Here is a 23,563-nt window from a genome sequence, read left to right as displayed (position 1 = left end):
ACTCTCCCACCAAGGCACATGCAAGTTCCCAAACATTTCTGGGGGGAATGGCCCTAGCCCTCTGATCCAACAACTCCCAAACGTGCTCAATGGGATTGAGATCCGAGATCTTTGCTGGCCATGGCAGAACACTGACATTCCTGTCTTGAAGGATATCACGCACAGAACAAGCAGTGTGGCTGGTGGCATTGTCATGCTGGAGGGTCATGTCAGGATGAGCCTGCAGGAAGGGTACCACATGAGGGAGGAGGATGCCTTCCCTGTAACGCATAGCGTTGAGATTGCCTGCAATGACAACAAGCTCAGTCAGATGATGCTGTGACACACCGCCCCAGACCATGACGGACTCTCCACCTCCAAATCGATCCCGCTCCAGAGTACAGGCCTCGGTGTAATGCTCATTCCTTCGACGATAAATGCGAATCCGACCATCACCCCTGGTGAGACAAAACCGCAACTCTTCAGTGAAGAGCACTTTTTGCCAGTCCTGCCGGTGATGTCTGGTGAGGACCTACCTTACAACATGCCTACAAGCCCTCAGTCCAGCCTCTCTCAGCCTATTGCAGACAGTCTGAGCACCGATGGAGGGATTGTTCGTTCCTGGTGTATCTTGGGCAGTTGTTGTTGCCATCCTGTACCTGTCCCGCAGGTGTGATGTTCGGATGTACCTATCCTGCGCAGGTGTTGTTATACGTGGTCTGCCACTGTGAGGATGATCAGCTGTTCGTCCTGTCTCCCTGTAGTGCTGTCTTAGACGTCTCACAGTACGGACATTGCAATTTATTTCCCTGGCCACATCTGCAGGCCTCATGTCTCCTTGCAGCCTGCCTAAGGCACGTTTAGCTTTAAGCACCAACTGCCAGAGCAGCTCACAGATTACTGCACCTGTACATAGCCCACCTATAATTTAGCCCAAACACCTACCTCTTTCCCAACTGTATTTCCTACATTTATTTATATAGCTCCTTTGCACCCCATTATTTTTCTTTCTACTTTGCACATTCTTCCACTGCAAATCTACCATTCCAGTGTTTTACTTGCTATATTGTATTTACTTTGCCACCATGGCCTTTTTTTGCCTTTACCTCCCTTATCTCACCTCATTTGCTCACATCGTATATAGACTTGTTTATAGCGTATTATTGACTGTATGTTTGTTTTACTCCATGTGTAACTCTGTGTCATTGTATGTGTCGAACTGCTTTGCTTTATCTTGGTCAGGTCGCAATTGTAAATGAGAACTTGTTCTCAACTTGCCTACCTGGATAAATAAAGGTTTAAAAAAGAAAGAAAAAAAAGGCACGTTCACGCAGATGAGCAGGGACCCTGGGCATCTTTCTTTTGGTGTTTTTCAGAGTCAGTAGAATGTCCTCTTTAGTGTCCTAAGTTTTCATAACTTTGACCTTTATTGCCTACCGTCTGTAAGCTGTTAGTGTCTTAACAACCATTCCACAGGTGCATGTTCATTAATTGTTTATGGTTCATTGAACAAGCATGGGAAACAGTGTTTCAACCCTTTACAATGAAGATCTGTGACGTTATTTGGATTTTTACTAATTATCTTTGAAGACAGCGTCCTGAAAAAGGGATGTTTCTTTTTTTGCAGAGTTTATATAAACCACACCGGTGTTGTGTGAGGGGATGTCTATGGAATGATTACACCGGGGGTCTTTTCCCCATTTTTAGTTTGCAAGGGGCAAGATTGGACAGACTGTTTGGGATATTTGCATTTTGTATTTATTAAGGATCCACATTAGTTCCTGCCAAGATAGCAGCTACTCTTCCTGGAGTTTAGTAAGGATCCCCATTAGATCCTGCCAAGGCAGCAGCTATTTTTCCTAGTGTCCCGCAACATTAAAGCAGTTATATACAATAAAAAATATTACATGACATTACATGGGGCCGGCAAAATGGAAAGTGTGTGTGGGTGGTGTGTGTGCATGTGTGTGTGTAACTTGCACACAGATGCTACTTGGAACAGGAAAACCCCTTAGATTTGGGACACAAAATATATTGACAAACTGTGTTTCCCTTTGCATTCATCACATGTACATTTCTGTGAAGAAAAAAACAGACTTCCCCCTGGATCCTATACCTAAAAATAGTAAAGCCCCCTTTACTGGCTCAAATAGCCAACCAATCAGCCTGTTACCAACCCTTCGTAAAATTTTGGAAAAAAATGTGTTTGACCAGATTACAATGCTATTTTACAATAAACAAATTGACAAACTTTCAGCATGCTTATAGGGAAGGACATTCAACAAGCACAGCACTTACACAAATGACTGATGATTGGCTGAGAGACATTGATGATAAAAAGATTGGGGGGTTGTTTTGTTAGACTTGCGGCTTATGACATTATTGATCATAGTCTGCTGCTGGGAAAAAAGTATGTGTTTATGGCTTTACACCCCCTGCTATATTGTGGATAAAGAGTTACATGTCTAACAGAACACAGAGGGTGTTCTCCAACATAGTCCAGGTAGAATCAGGAATTCCCCACGGCAGCTGTCTAGGCCCCTTACTTTTTAAAATCTTTATTAATGACCTGCCACTGGCTGTGAGTAAAGTGTGTCTATGCATTCGGATGACTCAACGCTATACATGTCAGCTACTACAGCGACTGAAATAACAAGCATTGCAGTTACTTTTAGAGTGGGTGGCAAGCAATAAATTAGTCCTAAATATTTCTACAACTGGGACAAATCATTCACTAAACCTTAAACTAAATCTTGTAATAAATAATGTGGAAATTGAGCATGTTGAGGTGACTAAACTGGTTGGAGTAACAGTAGCTAAGATGGGGAGAAGTATGTCTATAATAAAGCACTGCTCTACCTTCTTAACAGCACTATCAACAAGGCGGTCCTACAGGCCCTAGTTTAGTCGCAACTGGACTATTGTTCAGACTTGTGGTCAGGTGACAAAAAAAGCGACTCTGAAAAATTGCAATTGGCATACACGTACACAGGAATTTTGTACTACAAATATGTGGTCGTGGTGGAGTATGGGCCTGAGGGCACACAGTGTGTTGTGAAATCTGTGAATGTATTGTAATGTTTTTAAAAATGTATAAACTGCTTTAATTTTGCTGGACCACAGGAAGAGTAGCTGCTGCCTTGGTAGCAGCTAATGGGGATCCATAATGAATACAAAATACAAATATAGACAAGCACAGATTTAGATGACTCACACAGTCGAGCACGTCAGATGGGCTGTGGTTTAATTGCAATCAAAACCATTTGTCTGAATAATTTATGTGCTGGCTCACAATTTGTGCTCTCCACGACATGTCAACAAAGACATTAATATTCTCTACACCCGAAAACGGTTGACATTTTAAGCTGCCTGATCGAATAAATCTCAAGAACTGAGAAATGAACGTAGCTGGTCTAAAAACACATCTTGGAATGTACATATCCTCATGTCCTAAAGTAATATTTTCCCCTACTTTATTTCAAAAGTCACTTGTTGGTACTTTACAGTATGGTCATATTTGTCTATGTTGGCAGCTTAGTCTGACCAAGGGCCACTGTCTCAACGATTTATCATGTCTGTGGCTTATGTTCGGTTTTCTACACTCCCAGTTCTCTCAACACCATTCCATGCACACACCCTTACACACTCACACTCACACACACTCACTCACACACACACGCACACACACACACACACACACACACACACACACACACACACACACACACACACACACACACGCTATAGTAGCTCTGACACAGTCAGCAGCTTGTTCGTCTCCAGCTGTCCTGGACTTGCGGCCCTCTATCATTACCCACAAACCACTGCCTCGTACAGGGCAGGGCGACAGACGGGTCGCACATCAATGGACATGTTTTTACTGAGGCGTTGCTCAGCCCTAAAAGGAAATGTTTTGGTTTGAATGAATGAAGGGGGGGGGGGGGATCAGTGAGGCTCCTCTTCGCCTGCTGGGACAAAAATGGGGGAGGTTGAAGGTAAACAAAACTATCTGAAAGCTAACGTTACACCTTGAGACTGGAACAGGTTGAGTTACCGCAAAACACCAGATAGCATCTTTGCTCTACAGAACATTTCTTTTTTTTTTTACTGCACCTCGTCGTCGTATGGCTTTCAGTGCCTAAAAATGTTGCTCTATCCTGTTACCCGTTGGATAGCAGAGATGAAATACCTGGATATAAAGGACTGTCTCTCCCTGCCATAGATACACAGAGAAACGTTGAAATTATCTTACACTTTATCTTTTCACTATCCCCAATAAGTCAACAAGGTACATGCCAATCTTTATTGCCCAAGACCTTTGAACTTCATCGGGATGAAGAGAACAATGTCTTAGGAAATATGATGGGAGCTCAGAAACACACCAACCAAGATGACTTATTTTCCAGTAACATCAACTGGGAGTCCTGCCAAATCCTCGGATTGTCAGATAGGAGGGCTATCTATCCACCTAAATGGGATCTGTCTACAGTTCACATTAAGATTTCAACAGGGATTATAAGGGTTGTTGTGGAGGCTAGGGTGGCTGACAATTACAATGTATCTCAATCTACAGTGTCATTGAAGGTATTGCAAAAATTATTAGTAGGATTCCTTTGTACAATACTGACTCTCGAGACACTGTAACTTCCAGTTTTTACATGCATTCCAATGACTGTATAAACATTAATGATCCTGTTGTTTACTCCTGCAAATAGCACATTCATAGGCTACATTGAATCTCTTCAGAGGGAAGCAAAGATGAGGGCTCTTAGGTGAATGAGGAAATGTGCTAATCAGCCAACGTGCCTCACTGCGATAGTCCTCCACTTCTCTGAATTCCCCTGCACAGTGCCTCAGTTATGTAAGTCACCGGCTACAGGAGATGTGTTTGTTAGTTTTTAAAAATCACTTTGGTACTGTTTTCATAATGATAAAAAAAAAAATGTTGTACAAAACTCCAAACTGATCACACTTGTAATGCAGCCAGTATTTCATTCAAAACCTGTAATTGTGCGTTCATTTGGATTGTAAACATCTCTCATCAAACAACCATTGATTCAAAATATACATCTATTGTGAAATGTAATGAGAGCATTGGTTAAATCACCAAAACACAACATAATGATATTTTTAAATTGATGTTGTTTTAACTACCAGTTAATCCAATAGCAAACAATGCAATATACGCGTTTCAAATCGCCCTTATAAGTACAGTACTATAAATTACAGTTATCCCATTAGGCAATAGACTTACCCAACAAATCTATAATTTCCACAATATCTTTCCAATGTGTAATCAAAGGTGTGCTCAATGAAGACATCCTCTACAAGCATATATGCAAATAAAATGTTATTTTTCAGATTTAATCACAACATAGGTGTACTGTCTGTAATGAATTGTAAGAAATTTAATTCATGAAAATAAAACAATGTTTAGCACACATTCATTTGCATCAAGCCTGTCTTGAGCATTTGGCAATAAATTCTCATCCACATCCCAGTGAATGTCCTCATTGTTCATGCACTGCGCGAAAAACCTTTGGCAGCGCGAATCCAAGCTTGACATTGGTCTGCATTGATGTCCTCGCATGCCCATCCATGGCCAGGAGGGTGGCACACTCATGGGGACGGGACGGCGCTCGTACACCTCCCACCTCCGTGCTGTAAAATCTCCTCAATAGGGTTAAGGAAAGGAGAGTATGGGGGCAGGTATAGGGTCACGAATCGGGAATGGGCCCGAAACCATGCCTGAACCACCTATGCATGGTGGAGCCTGACATTGTCCCACACAATGACATAGGTGACCCCTTCACCTTGACAGGCCTGCTCAATTTCCTTGAGAAAGTGTGCAATGTTGTAGGATCCAAGTAATGGCCTAAGTCCTACCACACCATCTTCGGTGATAGCTGTGCACATGGAGATGTTTCCCTCACGGTTTCCAGGCACTTGGATGGTCACCCGTTAGCCGATGAGGTTCGCCCATGGCGCAGAGTTTTGGCCAGGTTGAAGCCCGCTTCATCAACAAAGATATCCGTGTGATGGTTCACAGCAAAATCAAGCACCATCACTAGGATCTAGGACCTGTCTGCTCGACTGACATGTCGAGAAGGCAGAGCAACGCCCTATCATGAACAGACCTCTTCCCATTTTAGCAACCATTGAGCCTATATGTTCTGACCATAAAGGCTTGCTATCTAGGGATACACCCAGCAGTCACCTCAACTTGCTCAATAGACACATTATTACATCTAAAAGAGGTTTAGCATTGAGCGAGTGATTTGTCCCAAAAATTATGATATTTTAGTTTTAATGATAAGAGAATCATATGAAAAAAATATTGTGAGCATTTTCATTGTGAAAGGCAATTACTTTATATGAAAGGTATTTCTAGATGAAATATTGATTAGGTTTGGTGAAAACATTACTGTGTGATTTTGTGTGTTGTAATTGTAAAATGTTCTTAAAGTAAAAAAAAAAAAACTGCCTTTTGATGATCTGTTTTTTGTACTAAGAGTTGTGAAATTTCACCACCTACTTGTGAAAATAGTACCAAAGGGATACAAACATTTAAAAAAAAAATCTAACCCCTATACTATGTAGCGTGCGTGGAGACTCTCTCCCTCCCAACAGAAATGCCAAAGCACAAGACGCCTGTTTATCCCTTTCATTTCTATTCAGAACATGGCAAAACGCCAGCATTACTCAGTTGGGATGAAAATACACACAATGTGCTGAGAAGATTCAGAGAATATTCAATTATAACTTTGTACATTGTTACAAAAAATGGCCCAGGTTAGCTCATAAGAAATGACTACTTCATTTGGTAGAGACACATTTAGTTCATTAGGGCTGTCTCCCCATTGTTGAGGTCTGTACATTTAAAATTGACCAGGTTATATGAGTTATACTGTATGAATTCACTGTTGGTCACTACCTATCAGATCAGTGTGCTGAATGAGGGGAACCAACCAACATGGACCTCTCATTATGACACCATTGGACAGATTATAGGCTATGCAAGGCCCTGTGTTTTGTGCAATCATGTGACAAAGCAAGATTTTATCCTGTATTTTAAACCTTATACAGAAATGAGAATTACACCAAAAATGAAAGCAATTGTCTGAGGACGGTGCTGAACCATCTGACTGAAAAAGAAAAGGGGACAGTTTGACGAACATCTCTGAATAAAGGTTCAAAATCCAAGCATGTCACATTATTGCACAAAACACAGGGCTCTAGATGTCACTGTTGGTCAGTACCATTGACACAAAGGTTACTACCTATCAGGTAACTTCACCACTCCTTATTCAACTTGTATGGGATGGTAGAGACTTTCCCCATTACCTGAGCTCTAGCAGCACAATGACAGTGATTGGGGTGAATTCATTTGTCGAATTCCATTGCTAAATGTTTTGTTTGCCATCTACTTGAGGAACCAAACTGAAGTAAACAGACAAACTGTGAGGGACCTTGTTACATGAATTTTTCCAATTTAAACTATTTTTTTGTTGTAAAACATTTTCCATTTGGAGTAAACGGTTTCGATTGCAAACCGTTTTGCAACAGAGGAAACGCTTTGCAAGGGAATCTGACTAATGAATATTCCTCTGGTGAGGTGGTCAGTTTCTATAATCTCTCAACTGACTGAATGTCAACAAAGCAACTATACACATAAAAACATAATGAAGATGGGTAGGATGGAGACAAGGGGGTATACAAAATCACCACTGACCTTTCACATTCTGTCACTCAGTGAATGATTTTATTTAGCTATTTGGTTTAGAACAATACAAGGCTGAAGAATGAGATAAAATAAACACATTTAATAATGTTGACATTTGCCCAAAGGCCTATTTCATTTACATATGGAAGTGAGATGTTTTATGCAAATAAGGCCGACTTCCACTGGGTCGTCCTCTCGAGCCGTGGTGTCGGGTTTCACCGCGAGCAGGCATGAGAGTAGGAGCGGTCGATTGCTTCATTCATTTTCTGACAAGAGTATCGCAGCGTGTGCCAATGCAAAGTAGGCAACACTCAACCCCGCTGGTTAACAGTAGCTAGGCGCTTACTTTGGTATGATATTTTGGCGGTGAGCGATGGAAATGAAAGACTCGTGCAGTGTCATTTTAACAGCATACCATTCATACGCACAGTCCAGGATACATTTGGTGGATGAGGGCTATGCGCCTCCAAGACACTCTCCTTGCAGGTAACTGGCACTTTATTGATGGAAAAGCTGCAAGATAAATGAACAAATGTATGTTACCTGTTTAACTAGTTTGTTATTGTGTATCCATTGATATAACGTTCAAACAAATGACTGGGTAAAGCGCTTTGAGAGCGAGAGCGTGGGAAATTGGGACTTTAAATTATAGTCTCTGTTGTCAGAAGTTTACTGCCTCGCTACTGGCGGTGATGGTGAGTAGCCTAGCTCTATACAAAAAGCTTTGAAGATGTTTATGGAATTATTGCGTTGGTTTCTGCTGAAGTGTCTTGGTTTCTGCATAGCACCACATACGGTATGTGACACAGTTCTGACACGCTTAAGACTTGAAGTGATTTTCAAGTGTAGCCTATCAAACAAAGATGTGCCTTTGAAAATACGTTCTTAGCCTATTGGATGCATTAACTGCACATTTGCAGGATGATGTTGCCTGCTGGCACTGATCTGACGTCAGTTTTACATTATAGCTTCTGATGGGTCACGAGATCAGGATTTGAGCATTTCTACATCAGGAAAGCCTGAAAACATTGTTTGGATATCAGATTGTTGTGGCAATTCTCTCATAGAATCAAACTTGGTAGGAAGCATGTATGATATGTTGTTTTTTCATTTGAGTCACAAACCATTTAAGAAAATCATGATGAAAGTGGCCATTTTAATCCCCTTTTAAGACCTATAAGCCTACATGCCTCATGTAAAAAAAAAAAAAAGATTCATTAACTGTACATGATAGACATATTGGTGTCAGTAATAAGATGGAATATGTCAAGATTCAGAATATTTTTTTGACATTAATTTACATAAATATTAACATGAAGTATCCCTTTTTTAATTTAGTTTATTTTTAGACATTGTGTTTAACAATATACTCTACAAGTACCTTAACATTTCCAGAGTGGGTGCTCAGCTACTTTTGACGGTATGATCCAGTTCATGACCACCACAAACACGGTGAATGGGAAAATGGATTCAAAGGAAACTCCCTCTGCAGGTGATTTGCTGAATGTGATTGGTTAATGACCTATTAGTGATGGGCGAGTTGGTTTTTTATGGGCCAGGTGGGTGGAGATTTCACTTAAGGACCAATGGAAGGGTCTAAAATGTATAAATTCTGACCACCCGGGACATTCAAATGAACTTGCCTATTGTTCAGATGGAGAGGTATAAGCTCACTCTGGCTGGGTTGACTTTCAGGTGAGTCAAACAAAACTCAATTTGCAGGCAGTCACTTGGCAGACACTGCACAGAGCACATTTATATAGCCGATTATGTCTGAGTACGGCCATTGAACATAACAACTGTAATTATGTGTAATTATAAATAGCTATATTTTTTTTATATAGACACACACAAACAAAAAGGAATAAGAAATTGTTCAGGTTTCACCATGTCTCCAGTGGTGGATTTAACAAGCCAATCATCTAGGATTGCGGAGTCGTATTCATTAGGGCACACCGTAGCAAAACATTTTGCAACAGAAAACAAGAATGTGTGTTTGTTATTAGACAAGTTCCGTTAGGCCTTGTTTAAGTCTGTTTTCCTCTGTTTTGTGCCGAGTGAATATGACTGTAGACTGATTGAACTGCCAGGTCACTTTACCTAACTGTGTGTGTGTTAAGGTTTGCAGGGCTACACTCATCTGGCATTGAACTGGAATGTTTATTGATGGAGTCCCCTGTTTGTTATGGTTCTTGGGAAGTAACCACTGTGCTGTAAATTTAGACTTCACACAACATTTCACAGCCTCTTTCCTCCATTCTAACCATTAATTCATTACATTAAGGGAAATATATACTACATTAGACCTATAGAAATGTTAGGCTAAAATAATATAGATAAAATATCCTTACAATTATTTTTAAAGACTTAAGAATATCTAAATCTGTTCTTGAGTAAGAAATTAACTCTCACACGCCATTGACTAGATGTTCTATTATTTGAACACTTTCTTAACAATTCACTCTCTTTCCAATGATATGTGAGATAGCTGTTGACTTAGACCGTGTCGTACCTACTACAGTACATGGTCTGTACTGACCGTATGTTTCATTGTGTTGCCCGACCTGAACAACCTCAGAACAGCTGTCCTCCCAGAATGCCCAGTTGTGTCCAGTTTGCCCAGACGCTCTGTGTGGCTACTTGTCCCGTGTGTGTACTTGTGCGTGTCATTGACTGGTGATGTCAGCCACGAGCTACCCGGGGTCAGGCACCGACAGGGGAGCTAGCCTCTTTTTGTGTGGCATGCCAAAAAGTTGTTTACCCTTGGGATATTATGGCTTCTCAGTATTGCTCTTGAATTAATTTATGTTGAAATATTTTTTTTTTAGTGTGAAAGATTATCAAATGTTTCTGTGGGGAAAATTGTAAGAATATTTTGGGTGAACATAATAATCTGATGTCAGTAATGTGTTAAGACAAAACGGACCACATGTTTTCACATGGAATGATGCTTTGACTACCAGTACAAGGTTAGATAATGAAGAACATGGAGAACATGGTGTTTCTCTCCCTCTGCTGTTTATAAAAGGGTATCAGAACATACAGTAGGCAACATTACTTATAGTAATGGCCCTTATGATGTACGTTACAGTACTTTCACTGATCAGACTGACATTATTACAACTTTCATCCAAAATATGAGCATGTTTTACTCCAATGTTTGTAAACAACGTTCATGTAAACAAACACCGTATAGCCTCAAATTTCAAAATCATGGATGGTCAGTCCTTGCATCCTTCTTTGTCTAATAATTTGAGCGGTTCCATTTCTGCAGCCCCATCCTTAATTCTTTTGTTGTTGTACATTTGACTAATCGAACCCGGGCCTGTAGTGATGCCTTTGGACTGGGATATGTTTCGTATTGCGTCAGATAACAATATTGAAGAATACGCTGATTCGGTGTGCGAGTTCATTAGAACGTGCGTTGAAGATGTCGTTCCCATAGCAACGATTAAAACATTCCCTAACCAGAAACCGTGGATTGATGGCAGCCTTCGCGTGAAACTGAAAGCGCGAACAACTGCTTTTAATCAGGGCAAGGTGACTGGTAACATGACCGAATACAAACAGTGCAGCTATTCCCTCCGCAAGGCTATCAAACAAGCTAAGCGTCAGTACAGAGACAAAGTAGAATCTCAATTCAACGGCTCAGACACAAGAGGCATGTGGCAGGGTCTACAGTCAATCACGGACTACAAGAAGAAATCCAGCCCAGTCACGGACCAGGATGTCTTGCTCCCAGGCAGACTAAATAACTTTTTTGCCCGCTTTGAGGACAATACAGTGCCACTGACACGGCCCGCAACGAAAACATGTGGACTCTCCTTCACTGCAGCCGAGGTGAGTAAGAGATTTAAACGTGTTAACCCTCGCAAGGCTGCAGGCCCAGACGGCATCCCCAGCCACGCCCTCAGAGCATGCGCAGACCAGCTGGCCGGTGTGTTTACGGACATATTCAATCAATCCCTATACCAGTCTGCTGTTCCCACATGCTTCAAGAGGGCCACCATTGTTCCTGTTCCCAAGAAAGCTAAGGTAACTGAGCTAAACGACTACCGCCCCGTAGCACTCACTTCCGTCATCATGAAGTGCTTTGAGAGACTAGTCAAGGACCATATCACCTCCACCCTACCTGACACCCTAGACCCACTCCAATTTGCTTACCACCCAAATAGGTCCACAGACGATGCAATCTCAACCACACTGCACACTGCCCTAACCCATCTGGACAAGAGGAATACCTATGTGAGAATGCTGTTCATCGACTACAGCTCGGCATTCAACACCATAGTACCCTCCAAGCTCGTCATCAAGCTCGAGACCCTGGGTCTCGACCCCGCCCTGTGCAACTGGGTACTGGACTTCCTGACGGGCCGCCCCCAGGTGGTGAGGGTAGGCAACAACATCTCCACCCCGCTGATCCTCAACACTGGGGCCCCACAAGGGTGCGTTCTGAGCCCTCTCCTGTACTCCCTGTTCACTCACGACTGAGTGGCGACGCACGCCTCCAACTCAATCATCAAGTTTGCGGACGACACAACAGTGGTAGGCTTGATTACCAACAACGACGAGACAGCCTACAGGGAGAAGGTGAGGGCCCTCGGAGTGTGGTGTCAGGAAAATAACCTCACACTCAACGTCAACAAAACTAAGGAGATGATTGTGGACTTCAGGAAACAGCAGAGGGAACACCCCCCTATCCACATCGATGGAACAGTAGTGGAGAGGGTAGCAAGTTTTAAGTTCCTCGGCATACACATCACAGACAAACTGAATTGGTCCATTCACACAGACCGCATCGTGAAGAAGGCGCAGCAGCGCCTCAACCTCAGGAGGCTGAAGAAATTCGGCTTGTCACCAAAAGCACTCACAAACTTCTACAGATGCACAATCGAGAGCATCCTGGCGGGCTGTATCACCGCCTGGTACGGCAACTGCTCCGCCCACAACCGTAAGGCTCTCCAGAGGGTAGTGAGGTCTGCACAACGCATCACGGGGGCAAACTATCTGCCCTCCAGGACACCTACACCACCCGATGTTACAGGAAGGCCATAAAGATCATCAAGGACATCAACCACCCGAGCCACTGCCTGTTCACCCCGCTATCATCCAGATGGCGAGGTCAGTACAGGTGCATCAAAGCTGGGACCGAGAGACTGAAGAACAGCTTCTATCTCAAGGCCATCAGACTGTTAAACAGCCACCACTAACATTGAGTGGCTACTGCCAACACACTGTCAATGACACTGACTCAACTCCAGCCACTTTAATAATGGGAATTGATGGGAAATGATGTAAATATATCACTAGCCACTTTAAACAATGCTACCTTATATAATGTTACTTACCCTACATTATTCATCTCATATGCATACGTATATACTGTACTCTATATCATCGACTGCATCCTTATGTAATACATGTATCAGTAGCCACTTTAACTATGCCACTTTGTTTACATACTCATCTCATATGTATATACTGTACTCGATACCATCTACTGTATCTTGCCTATGCTGCTCTGTACCATCACTCATTCATATATCCTTATGTACATATTCTTTATCCCCTTACACTGTGTATAAGACAGTAGTTTTGGAATACTGCATTGTCGGAACTAGAAGCACAAGCATTTCGCTACACTCGCATTAACATCTGCTAACCATGTGTATGTGACAAATAAAATTTGATTTGATTTAAGCACTGCAATGTGCTTTAGACCGCTGGGCCACTCAGGAGGCACCATCCTTAAGCTTTTTATTGAAAGAGTGGCAGGGAGCTCACTTTGTTGTCTCAACTGAGGATAGCCCCCCCCCCCCCCCCCCCTCACACAGTGTAAACTTGAATGAATAACAACCAATATAAAGTATGTAGAAAAGATGATAGACCTATATATTATTTTTTTATAAGATCATCTTTGAGAACTAACCAGCCCCAGAATATAAACCAGACTGTCAGGGAGAATGTAAAATGTCATATCATTTTGTTAGAGTCACTCATAACATACGAGTACAGCATAAACCAATATGTAGAATTGCAGGAAATTAGCTTTAAAACTGCAAAATGTAAAACACGCTAACTTTGCCTCCACTGCTGAAGAAAATCCTTGGGGAAATACTGAAATGACAAGTCATCTGAAGATCTGAGCAATAACTTTAAGGAAGGACTGAGGGTTTGTCTAAGAACAGAATTCTCTCTGGAATCAGGCTTGCCAGATTAACTGGTGACAACATCAGGACAATTCATTGGTATTTTAAGGACACACTTGCTGCTTCAGCTGTTTAAACTGGTCTAGTTGTATTTTAGCCTTCAGCTGTTTAAACTGTTGTAGTTGTATTTTATCCAGGCCACTAAAGCCTGTGCTTTTGGGAGTGGGTTAATTCATTTTAATGAGAGCTCAGCTTTCTATATTAATTAGCCCACTTTAGTAATCATTTGACCCATAATTTCAAATGAATCTCCCAATCTAGCACCATTCTTCTTAATTGTAGAGGGCACAGCTGGTCACACTGCCACGACTGATGATAAAAAAACAGAAAAGTGGCACAAAATAATTGAACAGAGAGGATCCACCTTCACCACACTGCTGCTGTACACTGGGATCATGTGTCTCTCACTCCCGGGTGACATCATTCCCTCCCACAGGCTAGAGCTGTGTGTGCGTGCGTACGCACAATCATGCACTCTGTGTTTTGGCGTGTGTGCACCTTTTTTGTTTCGGGACCGGCACGTGGGTTTGTGCATTTGGGTCAATGGCAGGATTATTTTCAAAGCTTACCCTCCATTGAGTTGTCAGACACACAATGGTAACCCTTGGCACACGGGTGTCTCCCCATGACTGTGCCTATTGTAGCTGGTGAAAGACTGGCTCTTTGCTATTGGTATGGTTGCAGACTGTGCTGTTAGGCTAACGGAGATGTTTTGGAACAAACACGACTGAAATCTATAAACATCGATATTGGGTGACTGTTTATGGGTTGCTATTTATGGGTGACTGTTGGTGGTTTGACTGTTTGGAATGGATGTAGGATTTTTGGTAGGATTTTTTTGGCAATTCCATGATTTTTATTTACCTTTATTTATCTAGGCAAGTCAGTTAAGAACAAATTCTTATTTTCAATGACGGCCTAGGAACAGTGGGTTAACTGCCTTGTTCAGGGGCAGAAAGGACAGATTTGTACCTTGTCAGCTTGGGGGTTAGAACTTGCAACCTTCTGGTTACTAGTCCAACGCTCTAACCACTAGGCTACCCTGCCGCCCCAGGGTAGTTGTGGTGGTGTGTCCAGCTGTGCCCTCTGGATTGGGAGATTAATTTGAAATTATGGGTCAAATGATTACTAAAATGGGCTAATTAATAAAGAAAGCTGAGCTCTCATTAAACTAAATGAACCCACTCCCAAAAGCACAGGCTTTAGTGGCCTGGATAAAATACAACTACAACAGTTGATAACGCAGACTCTGATTTTTCGCTTTAAAATGAATGCCAAACAAAAACCATTGATTTTCAAACTCTATGGACAAAGATTACTTTAAACAATGTACACTGAACATTTCACAAAAACACATTTACTGGAAGTACTGTGCAGATGTGTATTTTGCTAACAGAATTACGGTAAAATCTCGACCACGTTTTCCAGAAACTCTAGGGTATTTTTTTTTTCTCATGGAATTTACCATATCCACGTTCAGTGACTTCACTTGTGAAGTGTGTTGATGTCACAGGAGAAGTCTGTTGTGGATGGTAGCTTTTCTATAAATCACTTCCCATTTCACTGTAGCGTTTTTACAGCATGTTTTGTATTTGGGCAACGTGACGAGGAACTACACAGTGACCAGCCTGAGGAAGTTGTTCTTCTGCCTGACTAAATGGACCAGCGAAACCCATTTGAGAGTTTCAAGAATTTTCTGTTTCTATCGACACATTTTTATCACCTTTTGACATGCACCAGTGATGGGGAAATGCATGCCTTGTTGAAATGGAGATATCACTGTGAAGCAATGCAGTCTGTTATTTTGTGGTAAGGGAGATACACTTGATTGACGGGTTAGATACGTGTGCCCATTTTATCTCTGATATCATATAGCTCAGTACTTTTATTACCAAGTGAGTGAACATGTCCCCTAAAGGCACTCATAACCTGACGGGTTACAAGGAAACCACAATGGAAGAAAAGGTTGGTCGTTCATAATGGGGATTATCAGAAACGAGAATGAGGTTTGTCTCTATAACCTGTCTCCTCCCCTTAAGGGATCATAGCTTTCACCTGGTCAGTTTGTCATGGAAAGGGCAGGTGTTCCTAATGTTTTGTCCACTCAGCAGGTTAGGTGAACTGAATTTTAAGTGTGCGTGTTCACTGAAAATGTAGTGCATTTGAACTTTACCACTTAAGATGTGACCGAAACGAAGCACACTACTCAAGTACTTCCCACATTGACTCAGTGTTGACATAGTGGAATTGAAACCCCCTTCCTACGGTGAAGATGTTGGGACAGAAATACCTGCCATAAATCCTTTTGAAATAAAACACCTGAATGTGCAGTGGGATCATTCCATATGAATTCAATAACTTTCTGACTACATACATGGGCAAACATATCTGTAAAGGTTTCGTTCAAATCAAAAGGGGTGCAGTCAAAGTTATTCATATGGAATGACCCAGTGATAAAATGTGATAGGTTAGCAATAAATAGGATGATGACTGAGACAAATGAGCGAGTGACTGCCCGGTCTGGCATTTTTGGCAATGCTGCCTGTCCACATTCCACTCCTCCGCTCTCAGGTAGGACTGAGTGAGCGATGGATGCTGTACATGCTGACTGACGTTTAGGCATTCATCATCTTCCAGAGGTAGAGAACCAAGCCATCCAGAACAGCTGATCTACTTTATTGTTGCTCTCCATACCTGAGGGGGTTGGAGAGAGGAGCTGTAATGTTATACCTGAGTGGATTATGATTGGACTGGAGGAAGACTGATCTACTCTGCTGTGTTTCTATACCTGAAGGGCTTGGAACACGGAGAGAGGGGCTGTAATGTTATACCTGAGTGGATTATGACTGGACTGGAGGAAGACTGATCTACTCTGCTGTGTTTCTATACCTGAAGGGTTTGGAACACAGAGAGAGGGGCTGTAATGTTATACCTGAAGGGCTTGGAACACAGAGAGAGGGGCTGTAATGTTATACCTGAAGGGCTTGGAACACAGAGAGAGGGGCTGTAATGTTATACCCGAAGGGCTTGGAACACAGAGAGAGGGGCTGTAATGTTATACCTGAAGGGCTTGGAACACGGAGAGAGGGGCTGTAATGTTATACCTGAAGGGCTTGGAACACGGAGAGAGGGGCTGTAATGTTATACCTGAAGGGCTTGGAACACGGAGAGAGGGGCTGTAATGTTATACCTGAAGGGCTTGGAACACGGAGAGAGGGGCTGTAATGTTATACCTGAAGGGCTTGGAACACGGAGAGAGGGGATGCCACTATACACAAGTAAACAACTTTTTATTTATTTTTTATGTAACCTTTATATAACTAGGCAAGTCAGTTAAGAAAAAAAATCATATTTACAATGACAACCCACTGTTCCCCGGTAGGCTAACTGTCGTGTTCAGGGGCAGAACAACAGATTTTTACCTTGTCAGCTCGGGGATTCGATCCAGCAACCTTTCGGTTACTGGTCCAACACTCTAACCACTACACCTGTAACCGGTGTGAAATGGCTAACTAGTTAGCGGTGGCATCACTCGCTCTGAAACCTTGAAGTAGTTGTTTCCCTTGCTCTGCAAGGACAAGCGGCTTTTGTGGAGCGATAGTTAATGATGCTTTGTGGGATTGTTGATGTGTTCAGAGGGTCTCTGGTTTGAGCCTAGGTTGGGGCAAGGAGAGCGAAGGAAGCAACACTGTTACACATACACACACAGATTATTATAAAAGCTGTTCAGTCCTGATAAAGGGGAAGAGGTTGGACGGTTGACAGCGACTCTATTGTAAACCGTTGAGGGTGAGCGGCTGCTTTAACAGCTGAAGAATAGTTTATTGGCTGTGGAGGATTTATTGTTTTATCATTTTATGCTGCACGTGATGATCGATTATTCAATCCTCCCATGTCTGTATTCAGAAATTTGTTGTCAGGAAAGTAGTTTTGATTTTACTGCAATTTGAGTTAACTGACTGATGTGACAGGATTACTGGAACGTCTTATTTAATAAATAAATAAAAAATGACAATAAGAAGACCGTGATTTGTGAGACTAATGACTACTTTGTACCTAGATCAATTTTTCATGGAGAGATGTTGGTTGTTACTGTAGTGCTGACCTTTGGCTGGAAACAGCCTCTGAAGTCATAACATTGCACCTGACAACTACAACAATGTAAAGATGATCTTTCAACCAGAATAATTCTGTGGATAATATCAAATTAACACGATTATCTCTCTTAAAGTAGAAAAAAAGATATGGCTGATATGAGTGTTGACGGTATGTGTGTCAATTTCGTCCTCATTTCACTGCCTCTTCCTACAATAATTGCTTTGTATAGCACGGCAGGAGGCAGTGTGAATTTGAAAGGGAAATGATCACTATGGAGTTGGCATACGCTCTGCTCTCTCTCTTTCACACACTCACACTGTAGTCAGTTATGTTGTGTAGTCCACACTGAGATGGAGTTGGACATGCAAGCCTGACAAAAACAGCACCGGTAGGCAACTCTCATGGTTGAAAGGCTTTTAAAGGCTGTGGATGTGTATTTATGTAACAGAGACTACAATTGGGCCTCTCAAGCATCATTTGATGTTCTGAACCTGTTTGGGCTACAGATGGTCACCTGTTTGGGCTACAGATGGTCACCTGTTTGGGCTACAGATGGTCACCTGTTTGGGCTACAGATGGTCACCTGTTTGGGCTACAGATGGTCACCTGTGCCCCAGCAAACAGCAGCTCTTTTAAAACTATGAATGCTGTCACCCTAAAATACCCAAAATGTCATTCCAGGGTATATATATAACCTGTTCTTTTTGAGCCTGTTGGCCAGATGTTAGATTTAATTTCTATATTATGTGAACTATTTTTAAAGTCTGTTTTTAGTTCTACTGAATGCACTTGGCTCGGTTTAAAGAGCTCATGTGCCTAACTTGATAGAAACTTCCAGTGTAGTGAGGGAGACTTTATCACGTTGCTATGTCATACTGGCTGGATGTCTGCCTGCTTGAACGCCAATAAAACATGAAATGACCCAGGGCATCGATACATCACTCAGAGATGCCCTTTCCTTTAACGTAGTCACATTTACAGTGCATTCGGAAAGTATTCAGACCCCTTGACTTTTTTCACGTTTAGTTACGTTACAGCCTTACTCTAAAAAATGTCCCCTCGTCAATATACACACAATACCCCATAATGACAAAGCGAAAACAGGTTTTTATACTTTTTTGCAAATAAAACCCATTTAAATCTGAAATCAAATCACATTTAACATAAGTTTTCAGACCCTTTACTTTGTCGAAGCACCTTTTGGCAGCGATTACAGCCTCAAGTCTTCTTGGGTATGACGCTACAAGCTTGGCACACTTGTATTTGGGGAGTTTCTTCCATTCTTCTCTGCAGATCCTCTCAAGCTTAGTCAGTTTGGATGGGGAGCGTCGTTGCACAGCTATTTTCAGGTCTCTCATGAGATTTTCGATCAGGTTCAAGTCCGGGCTCTGGCTGGGTCACTCAAGGATATTCAGAGACTTGTACCGAAGCCACTCCTGCGTTGTCTTGGCTGTGTGCTTAGGGTCATTGTCCTGTTGGAAGGTGAACCTTCACCCCAGTCTGAGGTCCTGAGAGCCCTGGAGCAGGTTTTCATCAGGGATCTTTCTTTACTTTGCTCGATTCATCTTTCCCTCAACCCTGACTAGTTTCCCAGTCTCTGCTGCTGAAAAAAACACCCCCACAGCATGATGCTGCCACCACCATGCTTCACTGTAGGGATGGTGCCAGGTTTCCTCCAGACGTGACGCTTGGCATTCAGGTTAACTTCTTGGTGACGGGGGCAGTATTGAGTAGCTTGGATGAATAAGGTGCCCAGAGTAAACTGCCTGCTACTCTGTCCCAGATGCTAATATATGCATATTATTAGTAGTATTGGATAGAAAACACTCTGAACTTTCTAAAACTGTTTGAATGATGTCTGTGAGTATAACAGAACTCATATGGCAGGTGAAAACCTGAGACAAATCCAACCAGAAAGTGGGAAATCTGAGGTTTGCAGTTTCATGTAAGTGATTGCCTGTCCAATATGCTGTGTCTATGGGGCCAGATTGCACTTCCCGCGGCTTCCAGCAGATGTCAACAGTCTTTAGAAAGTTGTTTGAGGCTTCTATTGTGGAAGGGTGTCGAATAAGAGTTGTTTCAACAAGTGGACTAGGCTGAGGCCAATCAGTTGTTTACTGTGCGGTCTCGCGGGCGCGTTTCTTTTTCCTCTGTAATGAATACGCTAATAAGATTTATTATAAAAAGACCCTAAGGATTGATTGTACACATCATTTGACATGTTCCTACAACCTGTAATGGAACTCTTTTGACTTTTTGTCTGGATTTTGCAATCGCGCATTGTGCCTTTGGAATAGTGAACTAAACGTGCGAACAAAACGGAGGTATTTGGACATAAATATGGACGTAATCGAACAAAACAAACATTTCTTGGGAGTCCATTCCGACAAAGGTAAGTGAAGATTTACAGTGCCTTGCGAAAGTATTCGGCCCCCTTGAACTTTGCGACCTTTTGCCACATTTCAGGCTTCAAACATAAAGATATAAAACTGCATTTTTTTGTGAAGAATCAACAACAAGTGGGACACAATCATGAAGTGGAACGACATTTATTGGATATTTCAAACTTTTTTAACAAATCAAAAACTGAAAAATTGGGTGTGAAATTATTCAGCCCCCTTAAGTTAATACTTTGTAGCACCACCTTTTGCTGCGATTACAGCTGTAAGTCGCTTGGGGTATGTCTCTATCAGTTTTGCACATCGAGAGACTGAAATGTTTTCCCATTCCTCCTTGCAAAACAGCTCGAGCTCAGTGAGGTTGGATGGAGAGCATTTGTGAACAGCAGTTTTCAGTTCTTTCCACAGATTCTCGATTGGATTCAGGTCTGGACATTGACTTGGCCATTCTAACACCTGGATATGTTTATTTTTGAACCATTCCATTGTAGATTTTGCTTTGTTTTGGATCATTGTCTTGTTGGAAGACATCTCCGTCCCAGTCTCAGGTCTTTTGCAGACTCCATCAGGTTTTCTTCCAGAATGGTCCTGTATTTGGCTCCATCCATCTTCCCATCAATTTTAACCATCTTCCCTGTCCCTGCTGAAGAAAAGCAGGCCCAAACCATGATGCTGCCACCACCATGTTTGACAGTGGGGATGGTGTGTTCAGGGTGATGAGCTGTGTTGCTTTTACGCCAAACATAATGTTTTGCATTGTTGCCAAAAAGTTCAATTTTGGTTTCATCTGACCAGAGCACCTTCTTCCACATGTTTGGTGTGTCTCCCAGGTGGCTTGTGGCAAACTTTAAACGACACTTTTTATGGATATCTTTAAGAAATGGCTTTCTTCTTGCCACTCTTCCATAAAGGCCAGATTTGTGCAATATACGACTGATTGTTGTCCTATGGACAGAGTCTCCCACCTCCGCTGTAGATCTCTGCAGTTCATCCAGAGTGATCATGGGCCTCTTGGCTGCATCTCTGATCAGTCTTCTCCTTGTATGAGCTGAAGGTTTAGAGGGACGGCCAGGTCTTGGTAGATTTGCAGTGGTCTGATACTCCTTCCATTTCAATATTATCGCTTGCACAGTGCTCCTTGGGATGTTTAAAGCTTGGGAAATATTTTTGTATCCAAATCCGGCTTTAAACTTCTTCACAACAGTATCTCGGACCTGCCTGGTGTGTTCCTTGTTCTTCATGATGCTCTCTGCGCTTTTAACGGACCTCTGAGACTATCACAGTGCAGGTGCATTTATACGGAGACTTGATTACACACAGGTGGATTGTATTTATCATCATTAGTCATTTAGGTCAACATTGGATCATTCAGAGATCCTCACTGAACTTCTGGAGAGAGTTTGCTGCACTGAAAGTAAAGGGGATGAATAATTTTGCACGCCCAATTTTTCAGTTTTTGATTTGTTAAAAAAGTTTGAAATATCCAATAAATGTCATTCCCCTTCATGATTGTGTCCCACTTGTTGTTGATTCTTCACAAAAAAATAGTTTTATATCTTTGTTTGAAGCCTGAAATGTGGCAAAAGGTCGCAAAGTTCAAGGGGGCCGAATACTTTCGCAAGGCACTGTATATTGCTACTTATGACTTTTGTTGACTCTACAATTTGGCGGGTAACTGTATGGCTTGCTTTTGTGGCTGAACCTGTTCAGATTATTGAATATAGTGCTTTTGCCGTAAAGCTTTTTTGAAATCTGACACGGGTTGCATTATGAACAAGTTTATCTTTAATTCTATGTAAAACATGTATCTTTCATCAAAGTTTATGATGAGTATTTCTGTTATTTCATGTGCCTCTCTGCAATTTCTCTGGATGTTTTGGTGGCATATGAGTTTTTTTTTTACACCTCTTTGGTTGGAAAATGTCTGAATGATTTCTGTGACTAGTTGCTGACCTAACATAATGATATGTTCTGCTTTTGCCGAAAAGCCTTTTTGATATCGGACACTGGTTGGATTAACGAGAAGTGTATCTTTTAAAATGGTGTAAAATACTTGTATGGTTGAGGAATTTTAATTATGAGATTTCTGTTGTTTTGAATTTGGCGCCCTGCAATTTCACTGTTGGCGAGGTGGGACGCTAGCGTCCTGAACGATCCCAGAGAGGTTAAAGAGTAAAATCTTGGTTTCATCAGATCAGAGAATCTTGTTTATTTTGGTCTGAGAGTCCTTTAGGTGCCTTTTTGGCAAACTCCAAGCGGGCTGTCATGTGCTTTTTACTGAGGAGTGGATTCCGTCTAGCCAATCTACCATAGGCCTGATTGGTGGAGTGCTGCAGAGGTGGTTTTCCTTCTGGAAGGTTCTAATCTCCACACAGAAACTATGGAGCTCTTTCAGAGTGACCATTGGGTTCTTGGTCACTTCCCTAACCAAGGCCCTTCTCCCCAATTGCTCAGTTTGGCCGTGCGGCCAGCTCAAGGAAGAGTCTTGGTGGTACCAAACTTCTTCCATTTAAGATGGAGGCCACTGTGTTCTCAGAACTTCAATGCTGCAGAAATGTTTTGGTACACTTCCCCAGATCTGTGCCTCAACACAATCCTGTCTCAGCGCTCTACGGACAATAACTTCCACCTCATGGCTTGGTTTTTTTATCAACTGTGGGACCTTCTATAGACAGGTGTGTGCCTTTCCAAATCATGTCCAATCAAGTCGTAGAAACATCTTGAGGATGATCAGGATGTACCTGAGCTCCATTTTTGAGTCTCATAGCAGAGGATCTGAATACTTATGTAAATAAGGTGTTATTGTTTTTTAATAAAGTTGCAAAAAAAAAAAGCTCTCTCTATGTGGTATTGTGTCTAGATTGAGGAAAATGTTGATTTTATTAATTTTAGAATAAGGCTGTAATGTAACAAAATGTGGAAAAGGGGAAAGGTTTTGAATATTTTCAGAATACACTGTAAATTGGGGGGGGGGGGGGGGGGTTCTAATGTTTATGTTTACCTAAATATATGGTTTGGTTGTTTGTGATTTATGGCAAATTTCAACGACTTCACTTATTTTCATTCACCATTTCTTCTTTTTTTGTTTGTCAACAGATCAGGAGTTTACAGTCCAATAGCATTCATATAATAGTACATCTCTAGTCTAGATAGAT

At 41.9% G+C, this 23,563-nt stretch overlaps 1 protein-coding gene across 2 annotated transcripts in view; it reads left to right on the top strand.

Moving 5' to 3' along the window:
- Positions 1 to 7,884: 7,884 nt before the first annotated feature.
- LOC109909805 (rho GTPase-activating protein 18) overlaps positions 7,885 to 23,563 on the top strand; it is a 41,043-nt gene continuing 25,364 nt past the window's right edge. Inside the window, exon 1 of one of the 2 annotated variants that reach the window (XM_020508839.2) lies at positions 7,885 to 8,188. In XM_020508839.2, the coding sequence (XP_020364428.1) occupies positions 8,076 to 8,188 (113 nt within the window). In that variant the 5' untranslated portion in view covers positions 7,885 to 8,075. The remainder of the gene's footprint in view (positions 8,189 to 23,563) is intronic. The other variant, XM_031796772.1, reaches the window with a different exon arrangement.

The sequence above is a fragment of the Oncorhynchus kisutch genome, linkage group LG18 (assembly GCF_002021735.2).
Source record: "Oncorhynchus kisutch isolate 150728-3 linkage group LG18, Okis_V2, whole genome shotgun sequence".
In the NCBI taxonomy this organism is placed as follows: Eukaryota; Metazoa; Chordata; class Actinopteri; order Salmoniformes; family Salmonidae; genus Oncorhynchus; species Oncorhynchus kisutch.
This window is presented reverse-complemented; position numbering and strand designations above follow the sequence as displayed.